Below are 19,821 nucleotides of genomic sequence, written 5' to 3'. Positions count from 1 at the left end.
TACAATTACAAGCTGTAGATATGATAACATTATGCATGGTGTGAAGAAAGGAGACAGGAATTCTCTCCCCACCCCACTCCCCTTCATAACACTGGAAGTCAGTGCCACCCAGTGGAAATCTCTGGGCCGTGGTTCAGGAAGTACTTCTTCACCCAAGGCATTGTTAGCTTATGGAATCTGTTGCTACAAGCCATGGCCAAGGCTTCTTAGCTGAGACGGCCTTAAAAAAGGGCTGGAGAGGGAATCATTGAGTCAAAGAGTCTGAAGGTAACTTGGAGATCTTCTAGTCCACCCCCTGCTCAATGCAGGCTCTGCAATGCAGGGTGCAACTACAGCACGCCTGACAGGTGGCTGTCCAGCCTCTGCTTAAATCTCTCCAGCGAAGGAGATCCCACCGCCTCCTGAGGCGGGGCCCGTTCCACTGCGGAACAGCTCTCCCTCTTAGGACGTTTCTCCTGGTCTTTAGCCACAGACAGCTATTAGCCACGAGAGCTAAATGGAGTCCCCATGCTGAGAGGCAGTCTACCACCAGAGTGCCTGATGCTGAGGCGGCCCTTGCTTGCAAGCTTCCCAAGGGAATCCGGCTACCTGGCCTGCCTTTGGAAATGGGATGCTGGACCGCATGGTGCTTGCTTGCCAGCTCAGGGGCTGTCTTCACTTTGCCCTGGCGTAGATGCTAGAGGATCGCCGGCAGCCACATTCTTCCCTGCCTGCCAGCTCACGGCTGGGAGTGAGTCCAGCGTGGCGCAGCCTGTTCCCAAGCGAGGGCTCTGAAAGGCAGGGGGCAAGTCCAGACCTGCTACCTGGCCCGCTGCAAGCCACTTCAGGCGTGACCGGGGAGCTGAGTAGACACTGCACCTTTGTGGACATGAATAGGCTCGAGGGAGGGCAGGAGGGCCTTGGAAATGCCACATCAGCTGACCCGCTCTCATAGTAGCCCAGAAGAGACAACAACACTGCAAGCAAAACACGGGCCTCGTCTGTGGTGCAACCAAGCAGGGCAGCCAGTCCTGCCAGCAGAGTCTGGAGAATCGGGGCCTCCAAATTCGAAAGCGATGCATCAGGGATTTAAAGAGAAGTGCTGAGCCGCGCGAGGCCAGAGGGTGGCCTGGGAGCCTCTCCGGGCAGTGAAGGGCCCGCCCCGTGTGGATTCTCGTGCTGCGGCTTCTGGAGGGATGCCTCTCGGCAGCCAAGTCTGGGCCAAGGGCCAGTGCCTCTCCTCGGAGACCTACCTGCCCAAACTCCTGGAGGGGCTCAGGAGCCTGCGCGCTCAGGAGGCCCTGTGCGACGTGATGCTGGAGGCGGAGGATAGCTCCTTCCCTGCGCACAAAGCCATTCTGGCTGCGGCCAGCAGCTACTGCAAGGTGCGCTTCGTGGGGGATGCCCCAAGCCCCCACCCCTGCCTCAAGCTGGCCTCGGTCACGGCCCGGGGCCTGCAGAACGTCCTGTCTTTCCTTTACTCCAACCAGCTGGAGCTGACGCTCCAGACAGTCGAGGAGACCTTCAAGGCCGCGGAGGTGCTGCTGGTGCGCGAGGTCATGTGCCTTTGCTTCCGGTTTCTGGAGGAGGGCTTGGATCGGCACACCTGCCTGGACATCCTCAGCATCGCGAAGCGGCTGGGCCCGGAAGACTTGAAGCGGAAAGCCATGAGCTGCGTGAGCAGGCACTGCGGTGAGATCCTGGCAGATCCGCTGCTGCTGACAGTGCTGGACAGAGCTACTCTGTGCGAGATCTTAGACAGAGCAGACATCGAAGACCTCAGCGAGCAGGAACTGTTCCACGCTGCTGTACGCTGGTGGCGACACAACAGCGCGCCCCTGAAAGATGCGGCCGATGTTTTCAAGCGGATCCGGTTTCCCCTTATACCTCTCCAAGATCTGCAGAAACTCATCCAGGAAGTCCCTCTCATGAAAACAGAGCCTGCTTGCCGGCGGTACCTTCAGGAGGCCTTCGATTACCACTCCCGGTTGTATGCTCAGCCACTTCTCCAGAGCGAGCGCACGGCGGTTCGTGCTGGCGCTGATATGCTGCTCATCCTTGGTGGCAGAGCGGCAGACAACGCCATCTGTGGCCACATGTGGGCTGCTGACCACAGCTGCCGTTTGTGGAAAAATATCGGAAAACTCCGTGGGCCCGTGTACAACCACTGTGTTGCCGTGATCCACAACTTTGTCTTTGTGATGGGCGGCCAGGACAGGTTCGACCCTTCGGGACAATGTCCTTCCAACAAGGTAAGCGTGAAGCTTCAAAGGAAGAGCCACCCACAGTGGCTGGTTGGTATGCAAGTTTACCCAGAGGCGACCAGAGGAATATAGTCCACGGGTCACCCCACATCCTGCCCCAATTCACCCTTCTCCTTCCGAGTGTGAAAGCGAGTTCCTCGCAAAGGAGGCCGCTAACCTTCCTACGAGACCTTTGTGTTTGCATGGGCAAATGTTTTCTAAGATTCTTTCCTTCAGACACTCTCCACTCAGTTCTCCTCTTTCACTCTGAGATTTTTCACAAAAATAACACACCCACCCATTCACCTCTCTCATCTTTCATGGGTCACCTCATTTTATGCTTGTTTCTGAGCTTGCATGGGAGCAGTAGCTGCACAACCCCAGAGACCTCACTGGGTGTCATCGTCGTCCCCCGCCTCAGTCTCCAGTCCCGTACCCCAGACAAGCTATTCAAAGCTACATGTGTCTGTGCAAAAATTCAACAATATAAAGGGAGGGAAGTGCCAAAATAATGTCACCCCCCTACTCCTCAGAGGAGGAAACATCTACACGTATGCCATGCCAAAAGCAGCAGTCTTGGTACAGCAGGAGACAAAGTATGACCCACGGTCATACCACAACAAAGGGAGGCAGAGGTGCGATCAGCCGAATGAGTGGAAGGCTAACCCAGACACCTGAGTGAGTCTCATCCCGTTCCCAGTTCTGCATCAACTCTTTGCAACGCAGTCTCATGGGCGAAGCGCTTGGATTGCAAGGCCCTGCTCTTGTCTGTGTTCTCTTCAGCCTCCGTCTCCCTTTAAACTGCTTGGAGGAATCTCTGTCTGTACATCCACCTCCCTCTCTACCAACACACAGATGAGGGCCACTCAACGTGGTTCCAGCCAGCCCAGAACAGGAGCCTCGTAGCTTGCCAGAGGGGCAGACATTCCTTCTGGAATGGAACTAAACACCACTCGCCGAGTCCCCTTGTCTTGGTTACAAACAGTTCACCTGTGGGCTGAGGGCGCCTCCCCACGGTAACACGTGGCTCTGCGCGGAGACTCTGAGGCCAGTGCCTCAAAGGCCTGACGCTGGAGACTTTGTGGTCACCCTTTTCCAGGCCTGGAGAAGGGGAAGGCAGAAGCTGAGGGAACAGACTGGGCAGGCGGCTGCACTCCAGGCAAATATTTCGGACACACACAGGGGGCCTTGATGTAAGGAATCCATTTCCTTTCTGGTATCAAAAGAGGGAAGAAATGGGAGCCTTCTCTTTGAAGGAACTCCTCATCTGCTTCCAATTGCGCTGAAACCTGTTGCACGAGAGCCCTGACACACACACCCCGGTCCCCCTGGAGAAGGGGGAGGCAGGAGAGGGCCCCCTAACTGCTTTCTGTCTTCTGGCTCCAGGCCTTCCGGTTCGACCCTCGCCACAACACGTGGCTCCAAGTGGCGAGCATGCTGGGGCGGCGGACCCGCTTCCACGCGGCAGTGCTGAACGACCACCTGGTGGCTGTGGGGGGAGGAGCGCTGCTTGGGGCGCTCACCGACACGGCGGAGGAGTACCACCCTGCTGAGAACGAATGGCGGCCCATCGCACCCTTCCCCGTGCCTGTGGCTGACCACGCAGGGGCGACCCACAAGGGGATCCTCTATGTGTCAGGTGAGAGACGCCACTGCCTTGCCAGGGGGCTGTGCCATTTTCAAGGGAAGTCCTGCTTCAAGGCTGGGCATTGGTCACTCTAGAACGGGAAGAGTCCAGCTCCTGGACAGTTTCCTCGCTTCCATCCTAGAACACACGCCCAATAGAGGTCGCCGCCTTTAAGGCTGCACACAGGCAAAACACAGTTCAAAGCACTGAGCCTCTTTTCATATCATGTGGCTGTGATGCACAAGTCGGTGGCCTCCACATTTGACTACTGTAATGTGCTCCACATGGGGCTGCCTTTGAAGGTGGTTCTGAAACCATTTAGTTCAGAATGCAGCTGCGAGGAGGAGGCAATACAATCACAGCTGCACTGGCGCCCAGTCCATTTCAGGGCCCAGTTCAAAGTGCTGGTTCTGACCTTCAGTGCACTTTGTGGCTTCAGGCCTGGATACTTGAAGGACCCTGTACTTGGCTACTCATACGTTACAATCTTCTGCAGGTTCCCCTGCTGTCTGATGATCAGACGAGAGACTGTTGAGTGTTTCTGTGTTTCGGGGATTTGTATTTTAACTGTTCTTTGTAATTCCTTTTTAAATAAAACACCGGGGGGACATTTTAATTGAAAGGTGGCTGCGGTGGCTTAGTGGTTAAAACACTGAACTGCAGACCGGAAGGTCAGCAGGACAGCAGTTCGAGACCCGAGTGCTGTGTGACGGAGTGAGCGCCCGTCTTCAGTCCCAGCTCCTGCCAACCTAGCAGTTTGAAAGCAAGAAATTGCAACTAGATAAATAGGTACCGCTTCGGTGGGAAAGGTAACAGCGTTCCGTGCACCTCAGTGTTGAGTCATGCTGGCCACATGGGCACAGAAGCATCTTCGGACAGCGCTGGCTCCTTGGCGTAGAAATGAAGATGAGCACCACCCCCTAGAGTCGGACACGACTGGCTGGGAACACCTTTGCCTTTTTATACAAAAATATCTAAAAAATATGTGGCATCCCAGTAAATCAAATTCTGGTCCATGTTCTATCTTACTAGTGGGCCACCCAGCTGCTCCAACTGTCTTCTGTTGGTGAATAAAGTGCTCCTTGATGCAAGGAGGTTGTGCTGCTTCCATCCTGGGAGTTTGGCCGTGCGGCACTTTGTTTCCCAGAAGCAGGAGGCGGGGGTAGGTGAGTAAGGGGAAGGAAAGTGGCCCCGGCGCCTGAAAGGGACACTGCGAATAGCCCTTTAGTCAGATATAACTGGCTGTGGAGCGCCTGGATCCCCCCCCCCAGGGGCGGGAGGGGAGGGAGGGATGTGGGGCAGCCGCCCAGTGGAGAACAGCATTCCATGTACAGGTATGTTACAGCCACACTCACACACTGAAGAGAGGCTCTCAGCACTGTCAAAACATTTTGCATCCCTTTTTAATATTTGTCTGCACGCGCCCTAAAACCTGGGAAGGTTTACCTTCGCAGTCGGCAACATACTCCGTATGCCTGCCTCAGACCCCAGCGTCTTGGGGGTTAGGGCACGAAAAGCCCTCTGTGCAACACAGGCCGAAAGCAGGCAGATGGGTGTCCGTCCAACAGGGGTCACCCCCTTTCACCTGTTTTCACCAGGGGGCTTTGCCGCAGGCAAAACCTTACAGGACACGTACAGCTACCTCTCCCGCCTGCATCGGTGGATCAGGAACCGGCCGATGAGCTTTGCCCGGTGCGACCACGGGATGGCAACGGTCGGAGACAGAATCTTCTGCATCGGAGGAAGGGCCCAGATACATGTAGGTTGGTTTTTAAAAACATTCAAACCATTGCAGCGGGCTGAGCTTTCAGGTTCTTCATGCTCGTCACTGCCCAGCACTCCACCATGTGGTTCTATCTCCCTTGCTGCTTTCCATGCTCCCTTCTCATTCATTTTTGTTTCAAATGTATTGTGACCGCGGTAGCTGACTGACTCCAGAGAAGTAGGGGTGTGGATTTTGTTAAATCTGTTCTGTGTTTCGTGGATTGTCAGGCGTCTTCTGTTCCATCATCCGCTCGCTGATGGAATCAGATTTTTTCTAAACCAGAATTTCACGCGGCTTGCACAAATTCACATTAACACTAACGTATGTTCACACAAGTCCCACCCCCAGTGAAAAATTGGTCTGCAAGTCCATGGAATCCGTGTGATTCAGAAAAAGCTGGTCCGCTGAAGAATTGGCAGGTCGGATTCATAGAAATCCACATTCATGTGAATCCGTTGCAGATTTCTCCAACATTTTTATAGAGAAGGAGTGGGAGGACCCTCCAGATGAGGCACTTGGCTGGGACCCCCTATTTAAGAGCTGGCCTCTTAGTAGAACAAGCAGCGCCTGGACAACACACAGACAGAAGGGGAACCCCCCAGGCAAGCCGAAGTCCACTGGCTCCCATGTCCGCTGTGAATGACTTCACTCCTGTCTGTTTTGTGCAGCGACTACAGTGGCCTTTGGCTATCGCTCCTCTTTACCCCTTTCTCAGCTGAAGGGCACTGTCTGTCCCACTTCAGACATGGCTTTCTGGAAGGATTGCTGCACGTGTCAATGACCTATTGCCATAATATTCAAGGTTTGAGTTGAACATGTGACTGGCACGGGGGTGCTTGGGGTTGAACGTCTTCCCCAACCTGGTGCCCTCCACATGTCTTGGACTGCAATTCCCACCACCTCCATCCATGCTAGTGAGGGATACTGGGTGTTGTACCATCATCTATTAATTAATGGGGCTGCAAAATTCACTCAATCAACTGGATTAATTTTTTAAACAGTGCCCCCAACTAACCGGAAAGCAGATTTTTATGTTTTTAAAGTATTCTCTTTTCATACAACCACTTGCAAATCCAGGGGTGGCAAACACCATGTTGGAAGAGGCATCCCACCCCCCATTCTCCCTCACACAGGAGGGAATGCCTCTTCCAAACTGATGCCTCCTAGGCCATGTAACAGCATCAAGTTACAAAGAACATTCTGAAGGGAAAGAAAAACACACCAGTCATTTTATGCAGATGCACATGTATGCAAGTGGAACTGAGTGATGAACTGACTCCTACCCACAAGGTTTCTTTAACTGAGTGGCAGCTCCACTAACTAACTAACACAGGGGCACAGAAGACACAGAGTTCTGCTGTCTGTTGCATGGGAGCGGCACCAGCTGCTCTCTGACCCCTTCTAACACGGCTGGGGAACCTCTTCCAGCCCAGGGGGCGAGGCTGAAGACAAAGAGGATGGGGCCAGAAGGAAAAGAGATGGGGCAAAAAATACCAAAAAAGGCCAGCATATTGTAGCTTAAAGCTTGTGTTGCCAATAACTAAGCCTTAGGAGAGGCATTTCAACCTTTTAGAATGGGGCGGGGGCAGGGGGGGGACCGGACAAAAGCGAGGAAACCACCAAACGATCAGGAAGCGGGGCCACCTGGGAACACAGAAAATACAGATTTGGCCCCCAGGCCTGAGGTTCCCCACCCCAGCCTTGTAACAGCATCCAGCTTGTGCACTGGGACCTGAGCAATGGGGAGACCTTGCTCCCTGCTGGGCACGGAGCCCCTTGGCCTCGCCCTTCCCTCGGGAGGAGCAGGATGCAGCCCTGTGATGACCCTCTGGTTCTTCCTAGGCCGAAGAGTGGGCTCCCGTGAATGAGGCGGAGTACTACTGTCCCGCCACCGACCAGTGGACCCTGCTCAACCTGTCGGCCTTCGACCTCTGCCAGTTCGGCCTCGCCGAGCACCAGCTGCAGCTCTACATCACAGGCGGCGGGTCGCTGCGGCGGAGGAGCAAAGAGGACGGGGTATTTGTCTGCAAGCCAGGCGGGAAAGCGTGGGAGAAGGCTGGCTCCTTGCCCACGGCTCTGGTGGACCACGCCTGCTGCTTTGTGCGGTTGCCACGGCGGATCACCGGCGGACAGCGGCAGGATAGAGAAGGGCCCTCAGCCACCGGCAAGAAGAAATCTACCCTCAACCTCTTCGTCACCAACAAATACACATCCCAGCCAGCTCCTTAGACAGAGAAAGAGGCCGGGGGGGGGGGGGGGGGAGAGACATCCTCTGGCACAAGCCCCACTGAAATCAACAGGAACAGCATGGGATTCCCCCATATCTGTGGCCCCCCAGCCATGGTTTGGAGGGCTGGGAACGGACTCGGGCTTGTGTGCTCCCCCCCCCCACACACACATGTGATAGGAGATTCGAAGCTCCCACTTTGGGTGTGACAATCGCTTGCTGTGGTGTCCAACTGTGCTTTGAGCAAAAGTTTGTGTGCAGAGTAGAATCCCAAACTGTTGTTTTTTAATCCTGGTTTGGGGTTTTGCTTTGTGGGCAAACTCTGGTTTGCCCCTTAGAATCATAGAATAGTAGGGTTGGAAGGGGCCTACAAGGCCATCGAGTCCAACCCCCTGCTCGGTGCAGGAATCCAAGTCAGAGCATCCCTTACCAGCAGCAAAATCTTCTAATCCTCTCCCCTTGGGCACAGGTGGAAAGAGAGAGGGAAGCACACAAGCCCAAGTCTTGGGGCTGCCAGTTCCCTACATACTAGAAGCATCATTTGGAGGACAGTCTGAATGCAGCCTACATAACATTTGTGTTTTCAGGTCCAACGCAACCTGGGGGCAAATGCTTTGGACGGAAGTCTGATGCCTCCCTGGTACTCACCACTAAGAGCTGCCAAGCCTCGGATCCGGTCCTTGTGCGCCAGCATCAGCTCGCAGCCAACCTGAGTTATCACACACAGGCCAGGTTAGGTTTTCAGAGAGCCGAAGAGAAGTCAGAAGCTTACTGTAGGGCCTTAGCTGAAGAAGATACCTTCAGCATTTCCAAAATATGAAGGAAAAGCTGTTGGACTACAACTCCCATAACCCCCAGCCAGCTATGCTGGGAGCTGTAGTCCAGCACATCTGGAGGGGCCCAGGTTGGGGAAGGCTGATCTAAACCAAACACTTCCTGAGGGGAAGTGGGCCAAAATTCCTGTATTGTCTTTATAGCTTTATAACAGTTGTGGGTGGGGGAAGGGGGGTGCGTGGGTGGGGATGTGATTTAAAATAGAATTACAAAATAAACACTGAAATGACTACCATAGGTCTGCGTGGACTGGTTTTTTAAGGCTGGCTAAACCAGTTGGAGGTCTGGCATACAGATATGCCCTGAGACAGGGATGGGGAATGTGCTGTCCTCCAGATGTTGTTGGTCTGCAACTCTTCACCCCTCGCTATTGGCTGGCGGGGGGGGGGGGGGCTGCAGCTCAGCGCAGAGCCCCTGCCTTGCGCACACAAGGTCCCCAGCTCAAGCCCCACCAGCTTGGTGGACTGACTTGGGATACGGCAGCTTGCCACATTCCTATTTAATTCAGCCCTGTATTCTGAATCATGAGGACTAGAGTCTTAATTTACTTCTAGGTGGACAAAAATAGCTCAGTGGTAGAGCTATTTGTACTCTGCCTACAAAAAGTTCCAGGTCCGATCCCAGGTTCATCTCCAGAAAGGGCAGGAAAAGCTCCTACCCGAAACCCTGGAGAGTCGCTGCCGCCAGCCAGTATCGACAATACTGGGCTAGATGGACCAAGGGTCTGACTCCGTAGAAGGCAGCTTCCTGTGTTCCAAGGGCTGATGGGGGTTGCAGTCCAACATCTGGAGGGTCAGATGTTTCCCACCCTTGCCCACAGCAGCAGGGCCTAGGAGGACGAGGCATCAGCACGATGCAGCGGTGAGGACACGGGGCAGTCAGAGCACCATTTGTTACTAGCGAATGAAAGAGGCGGGTTCCTGCAGCCCTCACCTTGACAGGGTTCGCTGGGAAGTGGCCCATGAAATCGGTCTTGTAAGGGTAGTCCATCATAGTGATCATAGTGAAGGCGTTCCGGGCAAATTCAAAGAGCTGGTAGATGTCACCCTTGGATGAAAGCTGTTCGCAAGTAGACATCTCACTGCTGATTCGCTCATAAGCTGAATGAGGAGAAAAGAGATGACAGCACGCTCCAAGGCATGTCTACCCAGACACAAGTCCCACTGTGATCCGTTCGGCTCACTCCCTCATAAGTGTGTTTAGAATGGTAGCCTTTGGGTTTCTTTGGGTGATGCCATGCTGCGAGTGCAGAGCTCCACGCAGCGGGCTGATGCAGCAGAAGGAGGACAGAGGATTTCTGCTTTCATTTCACAACAAGATGAAGTTTCTAGGCCTTTTGGTTACAGAGCTGGGCTTTAAACAGCAATACTTAGGTCAGTTGATTTAAAACATCTCGATCAATTAAAAATGGGTCCCCAGTTTACTGGGCAGCTGATTTTTTTAAAACGTGTTGTTTCTTTTAAAAATACAAGTACTTACAAAAACCACACATGCCAAGCACAACAAAGAGACGGTCCCTCCCGTGTGCGAGGGAAGGGAGGATGCCTCTTCCAAGACAACGCCTGTGGTGACACATGAGTGCCTCTTCTAAAACCATAGTGAGCACGCGCTCTTTACAACCATGGTTTTTTCTCACATACAGATTGCTCAATTGAATCAACGACAACTCATACAATTAAATGACTAAGGCTGCAATCCTATGCACCATGCGGGCTGGGAATGATGAGGGTTGCAGTCCAACACATCTGCAGGGCACCCCAACTGTAGGTTGGGGAAGGCTGCTACACACTTGCCTGGGAGTAACACAGTAAAATTGACTTCTGAGTAAATATGCATAGCTTCTGAGTAAACATATATAGGACTGCAATGTAAAATGTCCTTATGTGAGTGGCAACGCTAGTTGCTGGGATCTCCTGCAGGCAAAGCATGCTGTCTGTCTCTGGGCCCCCTCTATATTCCTTCCCCACTCACTCCCATCACCTGCCCATTCCCTTCCCATAACCAAAACAAGTTCTTGCTATTTGTTTTTAAAAGAATTCAGTATTTTGCTAGGATTTAGGTTACAGCAAACAAGTGAAGTGAACAACATGTGCGAGAGGAAAGCAAATGCATGTGTGTGAAGGCCAGCTGATCTGCTGAAATGGAGGAGAGGGTGTGGCCAGGCTGAGGAGCAGCAGCATCTCCCAAAGGCGCCCCGCCTCGTTCTTTTTGAAGGGCGGTGTGCAGGAGACAGAGGACTCCATGTTCAGCTTTAGGATTTCCTTACGAGTGTATTTGTGAACAGTCAGAGTGGCTGCTTTCCTTAAAACTCCTCTAAAACAAGGATTTATTCCAGCCTTCCCAAAGCTGGGGGCCTCCAGGTGTTTTGGACTATAACATCCAGCTTTCCTATCCATGGACCACACTAGTGGGGCTGATAGGAGCTGTAGTCCACAACATCTGGTGGGCATCAGGCTGGGGAAGCTGCTTTCTTCTATTATTGATTGATTGCATTTATATCCCACCTTTTTTCCTCTTGTAAGAAACCTAAGGTGGCTTACATGATCCTTCTCTCCATTTTATTCTCACAACAGCCCTGTGAGGTAGGCTGGGCTGAGAGTCTGTGACTGGCCCAAAGTCACCCAGTGAGCTTCCATGGCCGAGCGGGGACTAGAACCCGGACCTCCCGGCTCCCAGTCCAACACTCTCACCACAAACCACACTGGCTCCCTATAATTTCTATAATTGCTCCAGGAGTTCATAGCATAAAAGTCCTCTCTCACATGACTATTCCCTACCAGACAGGTGTGCTCACTTTACCTCCAGCCAGGTACAGGTCGTTGATTTGCTGGAATGCTTCCCGTACAGCCTTGGCACAGTCTGGACTGTAGTTCTGAAAATCCTGGAAGAAAGAGACAAAGGCCGTCACAAGAAAGCAGGTGTGTTTGAGAGGCTTTCACACTACTTCACAGATTCATACAAATCCTTTTATCACGAGGACCGGGGGCCATGTCCTCTAGGAGCAAGTAAACCCAACCAAAGCTGCTTCTACTTACCACCGTGACATCCTTGAAGAACTGGTTGGAGCTTCCAATCCCAGCCACGGAGAGCACAGGGGCACTGGCAGCAAGTGCGCCGGCCACAACGTTGGGATACTTCATTCTCATGTATGCGCTGAGCATCCCCCCATAGCTGCAGAGCAGGGACGACAGGAGAGAGAAGGCAGTGGGCTTCCTTTTGGCAAGACAAGAGATCCAGCAGGACCACGCGCTCACTGAAGGGGCCAGGGGCTGCAGACCCCACAAAACTTTGGTTCAAGGATGCTGATTCACCATCTCCAGGAGTCGCAACAGGGCAAGGAGAAGTGGAAAAAATGGTGGCAGTTTGGGTCCAAAGTGCTTCTCCCCTTCTCTTGAGGCTGGCCCCAAACCCAGGCCCCTATTGCTCAGAAGAAAAGGGCATACTGGCCCTGGACAAGATGGGAAAAAGCATGCCCCTCCCTAGCAAGGCTCTCTCTTCTCTCCAGACAGGGGGCAGCCACTAACCCAGGCGTGGGGTTGCAACCCGCCCTCTCCACAAGAGTTTGGTCATTCCCAATTGAAATGCTGCAGAGAATGGCCACATGGGAGGATCCTACAAGGCACACCTGCGTCCGGGGTGGCCCGCTGAGAATGCCATGGATTGGGGGAGTGCCCCAGGGAGTATGATCCAGAGACAAACACCCCGAGGGACAAAAGCTCCAAACGAAACAGGTCCTCAGTGTAAATGCCAATCCCAGTGATCCACAGTGCAGGCTGGAAGCTAGGACTTCCACCCAAACCTGAAACGCTGGGGTATAACCTGACTGGATTCCTGTAACACGTTGTACGTGGGCTTGCCCTTGAAGCTAACGCAGAAGCTTCAACAAGTACAGAATGCTGATGGGTGTGGCCAGATCGGATCATATTACACTGATCCTAAGGGAACTGCGCTGGTTGCCTATTTGTTTCTGGGACTAATTTAAGGAGCTGGTGTTTACCTATAAAGCCCTAGATGGCTTGGGATCCAAGTATGTGAAGGAGTGCCTCTCGCCACCCTAGCTGGCCCATGCCGCAAGAACGGCAGGGGGATGCTCTTCTCAAAGAAGCCATTACTACTTTTGTGACAGCTAGGAAGCAAGACTGTAGCGGCTCCACATTTGTGGAACACCCTCCCCCCAGTGATGGGACTTGTGCAGACTTTACCATCTTTTCCACACCAGGTTAAAATGTCCCTGTTTGCACGGGCATTTTAAGCCAATCAAACAGCAGTTATATTGCCTTTAGTATTGTTTTATGATTGCATCTGATAGGTTTTTGTTTTAATTTTTACTGTTATGACAAGGTAGTAAAACAACCTAAATACTATTTGAACAAAATCAATAACTCAAGTTCAAAGATAAAATCTTACAATAGATAATTAAATCATAGAAGAAAGAGACATATAGTAAAACTCTATCATGGTACTTCTTATTCCAAAAGGTTGTTTTAAAAAGAGGACCACGTTTCTATAAATGTATTTGTTTGTGGATCTTGCTGAACCGTTCCGAAATACATCAACTTAGGGAGCAATCCTATGTCCTATGGACAGCGTCTGGGAGACATAGGATTTTTCGGTTTCCTGGCTCCAAGCTCCAAGAAGGGACTCCAAGCTCGGAGACAGGAAATCACACTCTCCACCCCCCTCGTAGCCAGCGCAGAGAGAACTGCGCTGGCTGCCTCTCTGTGCTCGGCAAACAGAGTGCGGAGATAGGGAAAGGGGGCGTTCCTGGGGGCAGGGAGGGGAAGAGGCCGGGGCAGCTGGCTTACACCTTTTCCTACTGCTCACCCAGCCTCTTTCCTTTCCCCTCCCCAAAGCCTCCACTAAATGGGTGAAATCGCCTGTCTAGCTAAAATGCAGAGAGGGAAGAGTGAGGCCCTCCCTCTGCATAGCATACTCATAAGCCTCGAGGGCAGGGGCTTAAAAGTGCCCAGGGCGGAACCCATAGGACTGCACCCTTAATCAACCGAGCTGCTTCCCAGATTTTCCTTAACCAATCAGATGGCTGTGGGGTTTGAGGCGACTTCCAACAAGAGAAGAAATGCAAACTTTCGCTGTAGTCAGTCAGCAGAGTTGCTACTTAGTATGCTCCAGCTCAATTAGATAGTTCTGTTGGGGATTTTATTATTCCTGGTGTTAATATTTTATTCTGTAATGTATGACCGTCTGGTTATACTCCTTATACACCACCCTCATATCTATTGCTGAAGGGGGGTGTGTGTCTAAATATATTTCACCAAATATATAAACCTTTCACGCCTCGACCTCCACTCGGCTATTAAGGGAGTAATCATATGCCCCTTAGACAGAGTCTGGGAGGCCATAGGATATTTTGGGTTCCTGGATCCGAGGTCAGAGGCAGCGCTCTGATCACAGACCCAGGAATCCGAGCTACCTGCCCCCTCCCCATCATAGCTGGCATGGAGCAAACCACGCAAGCTGCCTCTCCGAACTCAGAAAAGCGACCTGAGGGGAGGGAAAGGGGGCATGCCAGTGGGCAGAGAGGGGACCGGGGAGGCTGGCTTATGATATATCCTCCGGCCTCCCCAGCCTCCTTCCCTTCCACTCCAATGTACCCCAGCTAGATGGGCGAAAAAGCCCATCTAGCCAAAATACAGAGCTGGAGGAGCGTGGAGGCGAAGATGGCCTCCACTGCTCCTTCAGCTTGGCGCTGGATGGCTGTAAGCTGCCAAGTTTGGAGACTTACAGTCATCCCAACAGGACCATGCCCTCGGCCTCCCTGCCTGGCTTGGCCAGAGTTGAGTTGGCCCTCAAGACACCATGTGCAACTTGGCAGCCATCCACACCCAGCTGGCAAGTCACTTGGAAATCCGGGCTGGCAAGACATTCTGAGGATGTGCCCAAGGATCTGAAGTCTCCTCCCTGCACAAAGCGGACTCCTAACGTGGGACATTTTGCCAGCCCAGTGCAGAGAACTCTGCACACACCAGATGTAGATAATGATGGAGAAGAGGAAAAAAGGTGAGAGGGAGAGAGCAAACTCACCTGCCTCCAAAAGCGATGACAGGAGCACCCTGTGCTCCGTACTGCTGCTTCAGCTCTCCGATAAGCACCGCATAGTCAGCGAGGGCTTGCTCGATGCTTAGCAGGCCAGCATTTTCCCTCTGCAGTGATGCTGCTCCAAACGGAAGTGACTTCCCATAATACCTCTGGAAAAACATTACAGAAGCACGAGAGACGTCTCAAGCACCAATCAAACTCCTTTGTCGCCATCTTCTTCCAAGTCAAAGACACCACAGCTGCTCTGTGTGGCTCTGGCAAGGGGGAAGAAGGATGCCCTCGCCTGCAGGATTCTGGCGAAACACACTCACGTGCTCAGCAAAAACTACCAGGGCGTTCTGCTGCTTGGCCAGCTCCAAGATGAAGCCGCAATTCTGAGCAAAGGCCCAGACATCTCCTTCATTCCCGGTATAGAAAAAGATGGGGCCGGCTCCCTTCTTCCAGAATGTATCTGTGCGAGACAGTCAGCAGAAGCACGTTAGAGCAACTTAGAAAAAGAAAAAGCAACCTGAGTTCAGGCACAATACTGCCTGCAGGTCTTTACACTTCTAAGACTTGCAAGCAGGATCGTGCCTGTACTCAAGTTGCCAGTCTTTTTTCCCCATGGCTCCTAATGTTGTGATGTACGAGAATTTTGTTCCTGTTTGCAAATCACGCAAATATGTCCTGTTCCCAACTCCGAATGTGAGCAGGAGCATAATTCATGGGAAGCGTTTGCAATTTCCCAAACCTGTGTTTGCGTTCCAAAGTGTGCACTTTGGAAAGTCCTTATATAAATTCACCACCACCACCCTTCTGACAGCATACCTGTGATGAGGTATCTCTGGGCAAAGGTTTTGTTGCCATAGGTTTCAAAATTGAAGTGGTCCAACCACTGCTCAAAATATTTCTCTTCGAAAACGGGCTGCGGCGTTCTGTAAGCTTAAAAAAGCAGCAGAAGCAAACTTTCAGCTAGGAGTTGGATTTAAAAGGACAGTTAGTTCACCCTTAAAGGAAAAGCAACCCGCTGCCTCAGAACCCGATCCATCAGTCATGCCAAGTCCAGTTCTCTGCTCTGCAATGGTTTCGTACACAGGAAGTAGTTGTGTTTTACCTCGGTTCTTCTCTTCCCCCTGCCAAATATCAATTGCCTTTCTCTGTCTTATCACTGAACAATTTTTTAAGGCTGCAAACTTGATAAAGTAGTGGGGGGGGGGGAATAAATCTAATAATAATAGTGTAGTATTTCTGATTTGGGGCACCTCTGACCATATGGAGAGTGCCTTCACGCTGACCACAGAGGAACAGGAAATAGCCCCCCTGTACCTGGGATTGCAGCAGAAGAAAAAGAGCGTGTCGTGTAGACGTGGTCAAGGTCCAATACCTGTCAATAAAGCACTAATAGCAAGGGGCTGACACTTGGGCAAAAGGGAAAGAATTTCTAAAACTTAAGGTGCCGGAGCTCAAATCTTTCCAGCCACTATGTCCATTAATCATCGCCCATGAGGCATGGCTGATCTTATTCTGAACAGGAGGTGCCCTGAATGGCTTATTGCTTTATTTCATAGACTGGGTTTTATAATGTAAGGCAAACTTACCAGATGCAATTTAGGGTGCAATTTTATGCATGTTTAGACAGAAAAAAAGTTTTACAACTCCTAGCATTCCTCAGCCAGCGTGGCTGGCTGGGGAATGCTGGGAGTTCTAATACTTTTTTCTGTCTAAACATATATAGGATTGCATCCTTAGTTATGCCTTTAATTAAATTCTGAATGCAACCTTGGGGGGGGGGCAGTTATATCCTGAAAGGCAGCTTATAAATAACTGAATCAATAAATGAATAATGTTATTGACTTTATTCAGTGATGTGAGAGACACATTCTGCAGATGCTCAAAGGCACTTCTGGTTTGAAGAGTCCCAGAAAGCGCCAACACAGCAGCGATCCCTGATAATGCAGCTTTATATGTTCCACGTGAGGATCTACAGGTCAGGGGCCAGGGAGGAAAGCTATGGTGAAGCAGCACTGAGAAATGGAAATTAATAACAACAGCATTGCTCCTAACTTAAGCATGTGAAGAGTGCATTTCTCACACATACACACACACACAGTGCAACTTCAACCCACAAACAACACACCTGGGACCCAAGGATACGAAACACGGGTGCCTGTGGGCACGGGCTGAGGGCGCTGTGGTCCTGCAAAGCCACTCTGAGCATGGGCAGAGGGCATTATGGCCTCGCAAAGCCACTCTTTGAGCATGGGCAGAGGGCTCTTTGGTCCCGCAAAGCAACCCCAGCAAGCCAGATCTTGAAATGGGGGGGGGAGGAATAAATGTGCCTCTGAGCATGTGCAGAGTTCGCCTCCTTCGCTCTAACTAGTCCCCCCCCCCTCAACTGCAAGACACACGCCCCGCAGCGAGAGCCTCTGCGGAGGTGCCCGACCCGAGGAGCCTCACCTGCCGGCGGCCCCCGCACCACCACCACCACCACCACCACCTGCAGCAGCAGCAGCAGCAGCAGCGACGGCGGCGAGGCGAGGAGGCGCGGAGAGGCCGCGGGCCGCGTCTCCATGGCAACCGCCGCGGCGGCGGTCCCCCTTCGGCGGTGTCGGAGCGGGGCGGTCACGTGCGAAGAACCCTACCGCGTCACATGGGCTGCAGCCGGTAGAAGGGAGGTCACGTGGCCTCTCTAATGGGGCGGAGGCGGGGCTGCAGTCGCCATAGTTACCGAGGCGCCGCCATCTTGAGTACCGAGGCTATTCGCCCCCCCCCCCCCCGCGCGCTATCTGGGTTCCCCCGTAGCCCGAAGTATACTCTGCACATGCTCAGGGACACCACCATCCCTTCTGAAGTGTGAATACCAGCTCGTCGGAGTTTATAATAAAGCACTCTGCACATGCTCCGAGGCTCTTCTTTAATTTTTGTGAACCGCCCAGGGAGCTTCGGCTATTGGGCGGTATAGAAATGAAATAATAAATAAATAAATAAATAATCCCTCTTTCCAAGATGCAGCCAGCTGGTTAGCCGGAGCTGCTTTGTAAGACAGCAGGGCACAGAGAATCACGCCTTCCTAGTGTTCAGATCCCAAAGGCGAGCGCGCGCGGTTGCTCCGTGTCTGAGAAGTGCACTTTGCACATGCCCGCGGGCTTCTCTTCCTGCGATACCAGTTCCCAGACATTTTGCAGCTATAATTGCTCAGCGGGGCAGAAGTGCACTCTGCTCATGCTCAAAGGCACCCTTCTTTCTTCAATCCGATATCGGGCCGGCTGCACTTGTGTGACAGTACTGCACTCTGCACATGTTTAGGGCCACCCCATTTAGCCTTCTCAGATCCCGGATGTGTGCGGGGCTGGCTGCATTTGGTTGAAGCGAGAGAGGTGCACTCCACGCATGCTCAGAAGCACATCTCTTTCTTCACTCCTTGGCTCGAGATGCGAGTAAGTGGGTGGTTGCAGCCACTTTGTATCCCAGAAATGCAGTCTGCAAATGCTCTGGGACACGCTTTTCCACCCTGGCGCCCTCCAGAGATCTTGGGCCACAACTCTGGCTGGGGGATTATGGGGGTTGCAGTCCAGCGCCTCTGGAGTGCACCAGGCTGGGGAAGGCCCTTCTTTGCCATTCTCATATCCCAGATTTGTACACGAGGTGGCCACGGTAAGAGAAGCGCACTCTGCGTATCCTCAGGAGTAGCCCCTTGATCACGAATTCTCTTTGGGTTGAACCCAGCGCTTTCAACACAGGTTCGGCGGCCGGCCTCTCGAGCCCAAACGGAAGCGCCGAGGAACGGGAAGGAGGGGCTCGGTCCAGTAATTCACATTTCCAAAAAAAGAGAAGAGACCCTCCTCCCCTTCCCCGCTTTGCAGCGTCTCCTCGTTTATGTCTTTAGCTCCGACGGATCCCGCGGGCTGAGAGCTTCTAGCGGGGGATTTGCAGGTTATGCAGGGCCCGGCTGCGGCCGCTGTTCAGAGCGCTGCACTCTGGGCATGCTCAGAAGAACACGCCTCTCCCGTCTATCAAGCCTTCCAGGGACGGCTTCTGCCATTCCGAACAGGCTCTGGGGCTGGCACAGGCGGAGCCCTGCCCAAATCCTCTCTTCTGTGGCGCGTATGGAGAGGGGAGGATGAGAAGGAGGGCAAGGCAGGCTTCGGGTCTATCAATGGCGATTCGCAATGTCCAACAGCAGTCTAGCTGAGGGCCCCACATACTGGAGAGAGCTGTCGCCTCCCCGCCCTGCTTGGGGGGCCTTCTAAAGGCACCTGGCTGCCCCTGGTCGGAAACTGGAAACTCGGCTGACCTGTGGTCTGCGCCACTGGAGCCTTTCTCATGTTTTTTATTAGCCATGATAGGCATGGAACTGCACGTTCAGAGGCAGCCTACCTCACAGAACCAGATGCTGGAGACACGAAACTGGGGAGGGCTGTTTAAGAACTCTTCTTATGTTCTAAACACTTTGGCTGAACCGTCTAGCCGCATCTTAAAGCCCCCCCCCCCCCGGGCTATCTAACCCTTCCCCATCTTTGGTCCTCCCCCCCAACCTCTGCTCCCCCAGACTCTGTCCGCCTTCAGAGCGGCGCCGCCGTGCTACTTGCGCGCGCCGCGCCGCGCCCTGCACAGCCGGGAGCAGCTGAGCCGAGCCGAGCCGGGCGGGCCTTGCGCCGGAGCCGCTGCCCCCGATCTACGGCTCGGTCCAGGGCGCAGCCGGCAGCTGAGGCCCGTTGGCGCGGCGCCAGGCCAGCCCCGCCTCGCCGTCTCTGGGCAGGGCGCGGCAGAAAGGCTCCGGCCAGGCGAGGGCGCAGCCCCGGAGTGGCGCCCCAGCATCCTCGGGGCGGGGGTCGCGGGGTGCCCCCCGACCCTGCCGTGCTCGGCTTGGAGCGGCCCCCATTTCGCGCTCGAGGGGCGCAGTCCGCAGACCGCGCGCGCGCGGGGGGGTTCGACAGCCCCTCCAAGCAAAGCACGCGACGGCCCCCTCGACCGCCGTAAAGGAGTTCTAGAGTTAATGATTCCTGCCTTACTTTGAACGCCCGCAAGGCTCTGGCAGACGTGGGCAGCGAGATGCTGTTCCATCCGAGACGGGAGCCAGCCCGGAACTGCGGGGCCGCGTCTCCCTCGA

General features: G+C 53.3%; 2 protein-coding genes across 3 annotated transcripts in view; one reads left to right on the top strand and one right to left on the bottom strand.

Annotated features, from left to right (window-relative positions):
• Positions 1-19,821, bottom strand: part of DPP7 (dipeptidyl peptidase 7) — a 26,382-nt gene extending 6,561 nt beyond the window's left edge. Inside the window, exons 1-8 of one of the 2 annotated variants that reach the window (XM_084820877.1) lie at positions 19,724-19,821; positions 15,540-15,653; positions 15,044-15,183; positions 14,718-14,881; positions 11,711-11,846; positions 11,475-11,556; positions 9,609-9,775; positions 8,490-8,550 (exon numbers count right to left, since the gene is read on the bottom strand). In XM_084820877.1, coding sequence (XP_084677003.1) covers positions 8,490-8,550; positions 9,609-9,775; positions 11,475-11,556; positions 11,711-11,846; positions 14,718-14,881; positions 15,044-15,183; positions 15,540-15,653; positions 19,724-19,775 — 916 coding nt within the window. In that variant the 5' untranslated portion in view covers positions 19,776-19,821. Of the gene's footprint in view, positions 1-8,489; positions 8,551-9,608; positions 9,776-11,474; positions 11,557-11,710; positions 11,847-14,717; positions 14,882-15,043; positions 15,184-15,539; positions 15,654-17,168; positions 17,319-19,723 lie in introns of those variants that run through there. The other variant, XM_084820876.1, reaches the window with a different exon arrangement.
• Positions 1,092-7,914, top strand: LOC146335809 (kelch-like protein 9). The gene is made up of 4 exons (XM_084820875.1): positions 1,092-2,231; positions 3,609-3,861; positions 5,448-5,608; positions 7,457-7,914. Exons 1-4 carry the CDS (start codon positions 1,176-1,178, stop codon positions 7,841-7,843), a joined length of 1,857 nt encoding a protein of 618 aa, XP_084677001.1. The 5' UTR covers positions 1,092-1,175; the 3' UTR covers positions 7,844-7,914.

The sequence above is a fragment of the Heloderma suspectum genome, chromosome 14 (assembly GCF_057233095.1).
Source record: "Heloderma suspectum isolate Gila_16-S chromosome 14, 16-S_ref, whole genome shotgun sequence".
Taxonomy (NCBI): domain Eukaryota; kingdom Metazoa; phylum Chordata; class Lepidosauria; order Squamata; family Helodermatidae; genus Heloderma; species Heloderma suspectum.
This window is presented reverse-complemented; position numbering and strand designations above follow the sequence as displayed.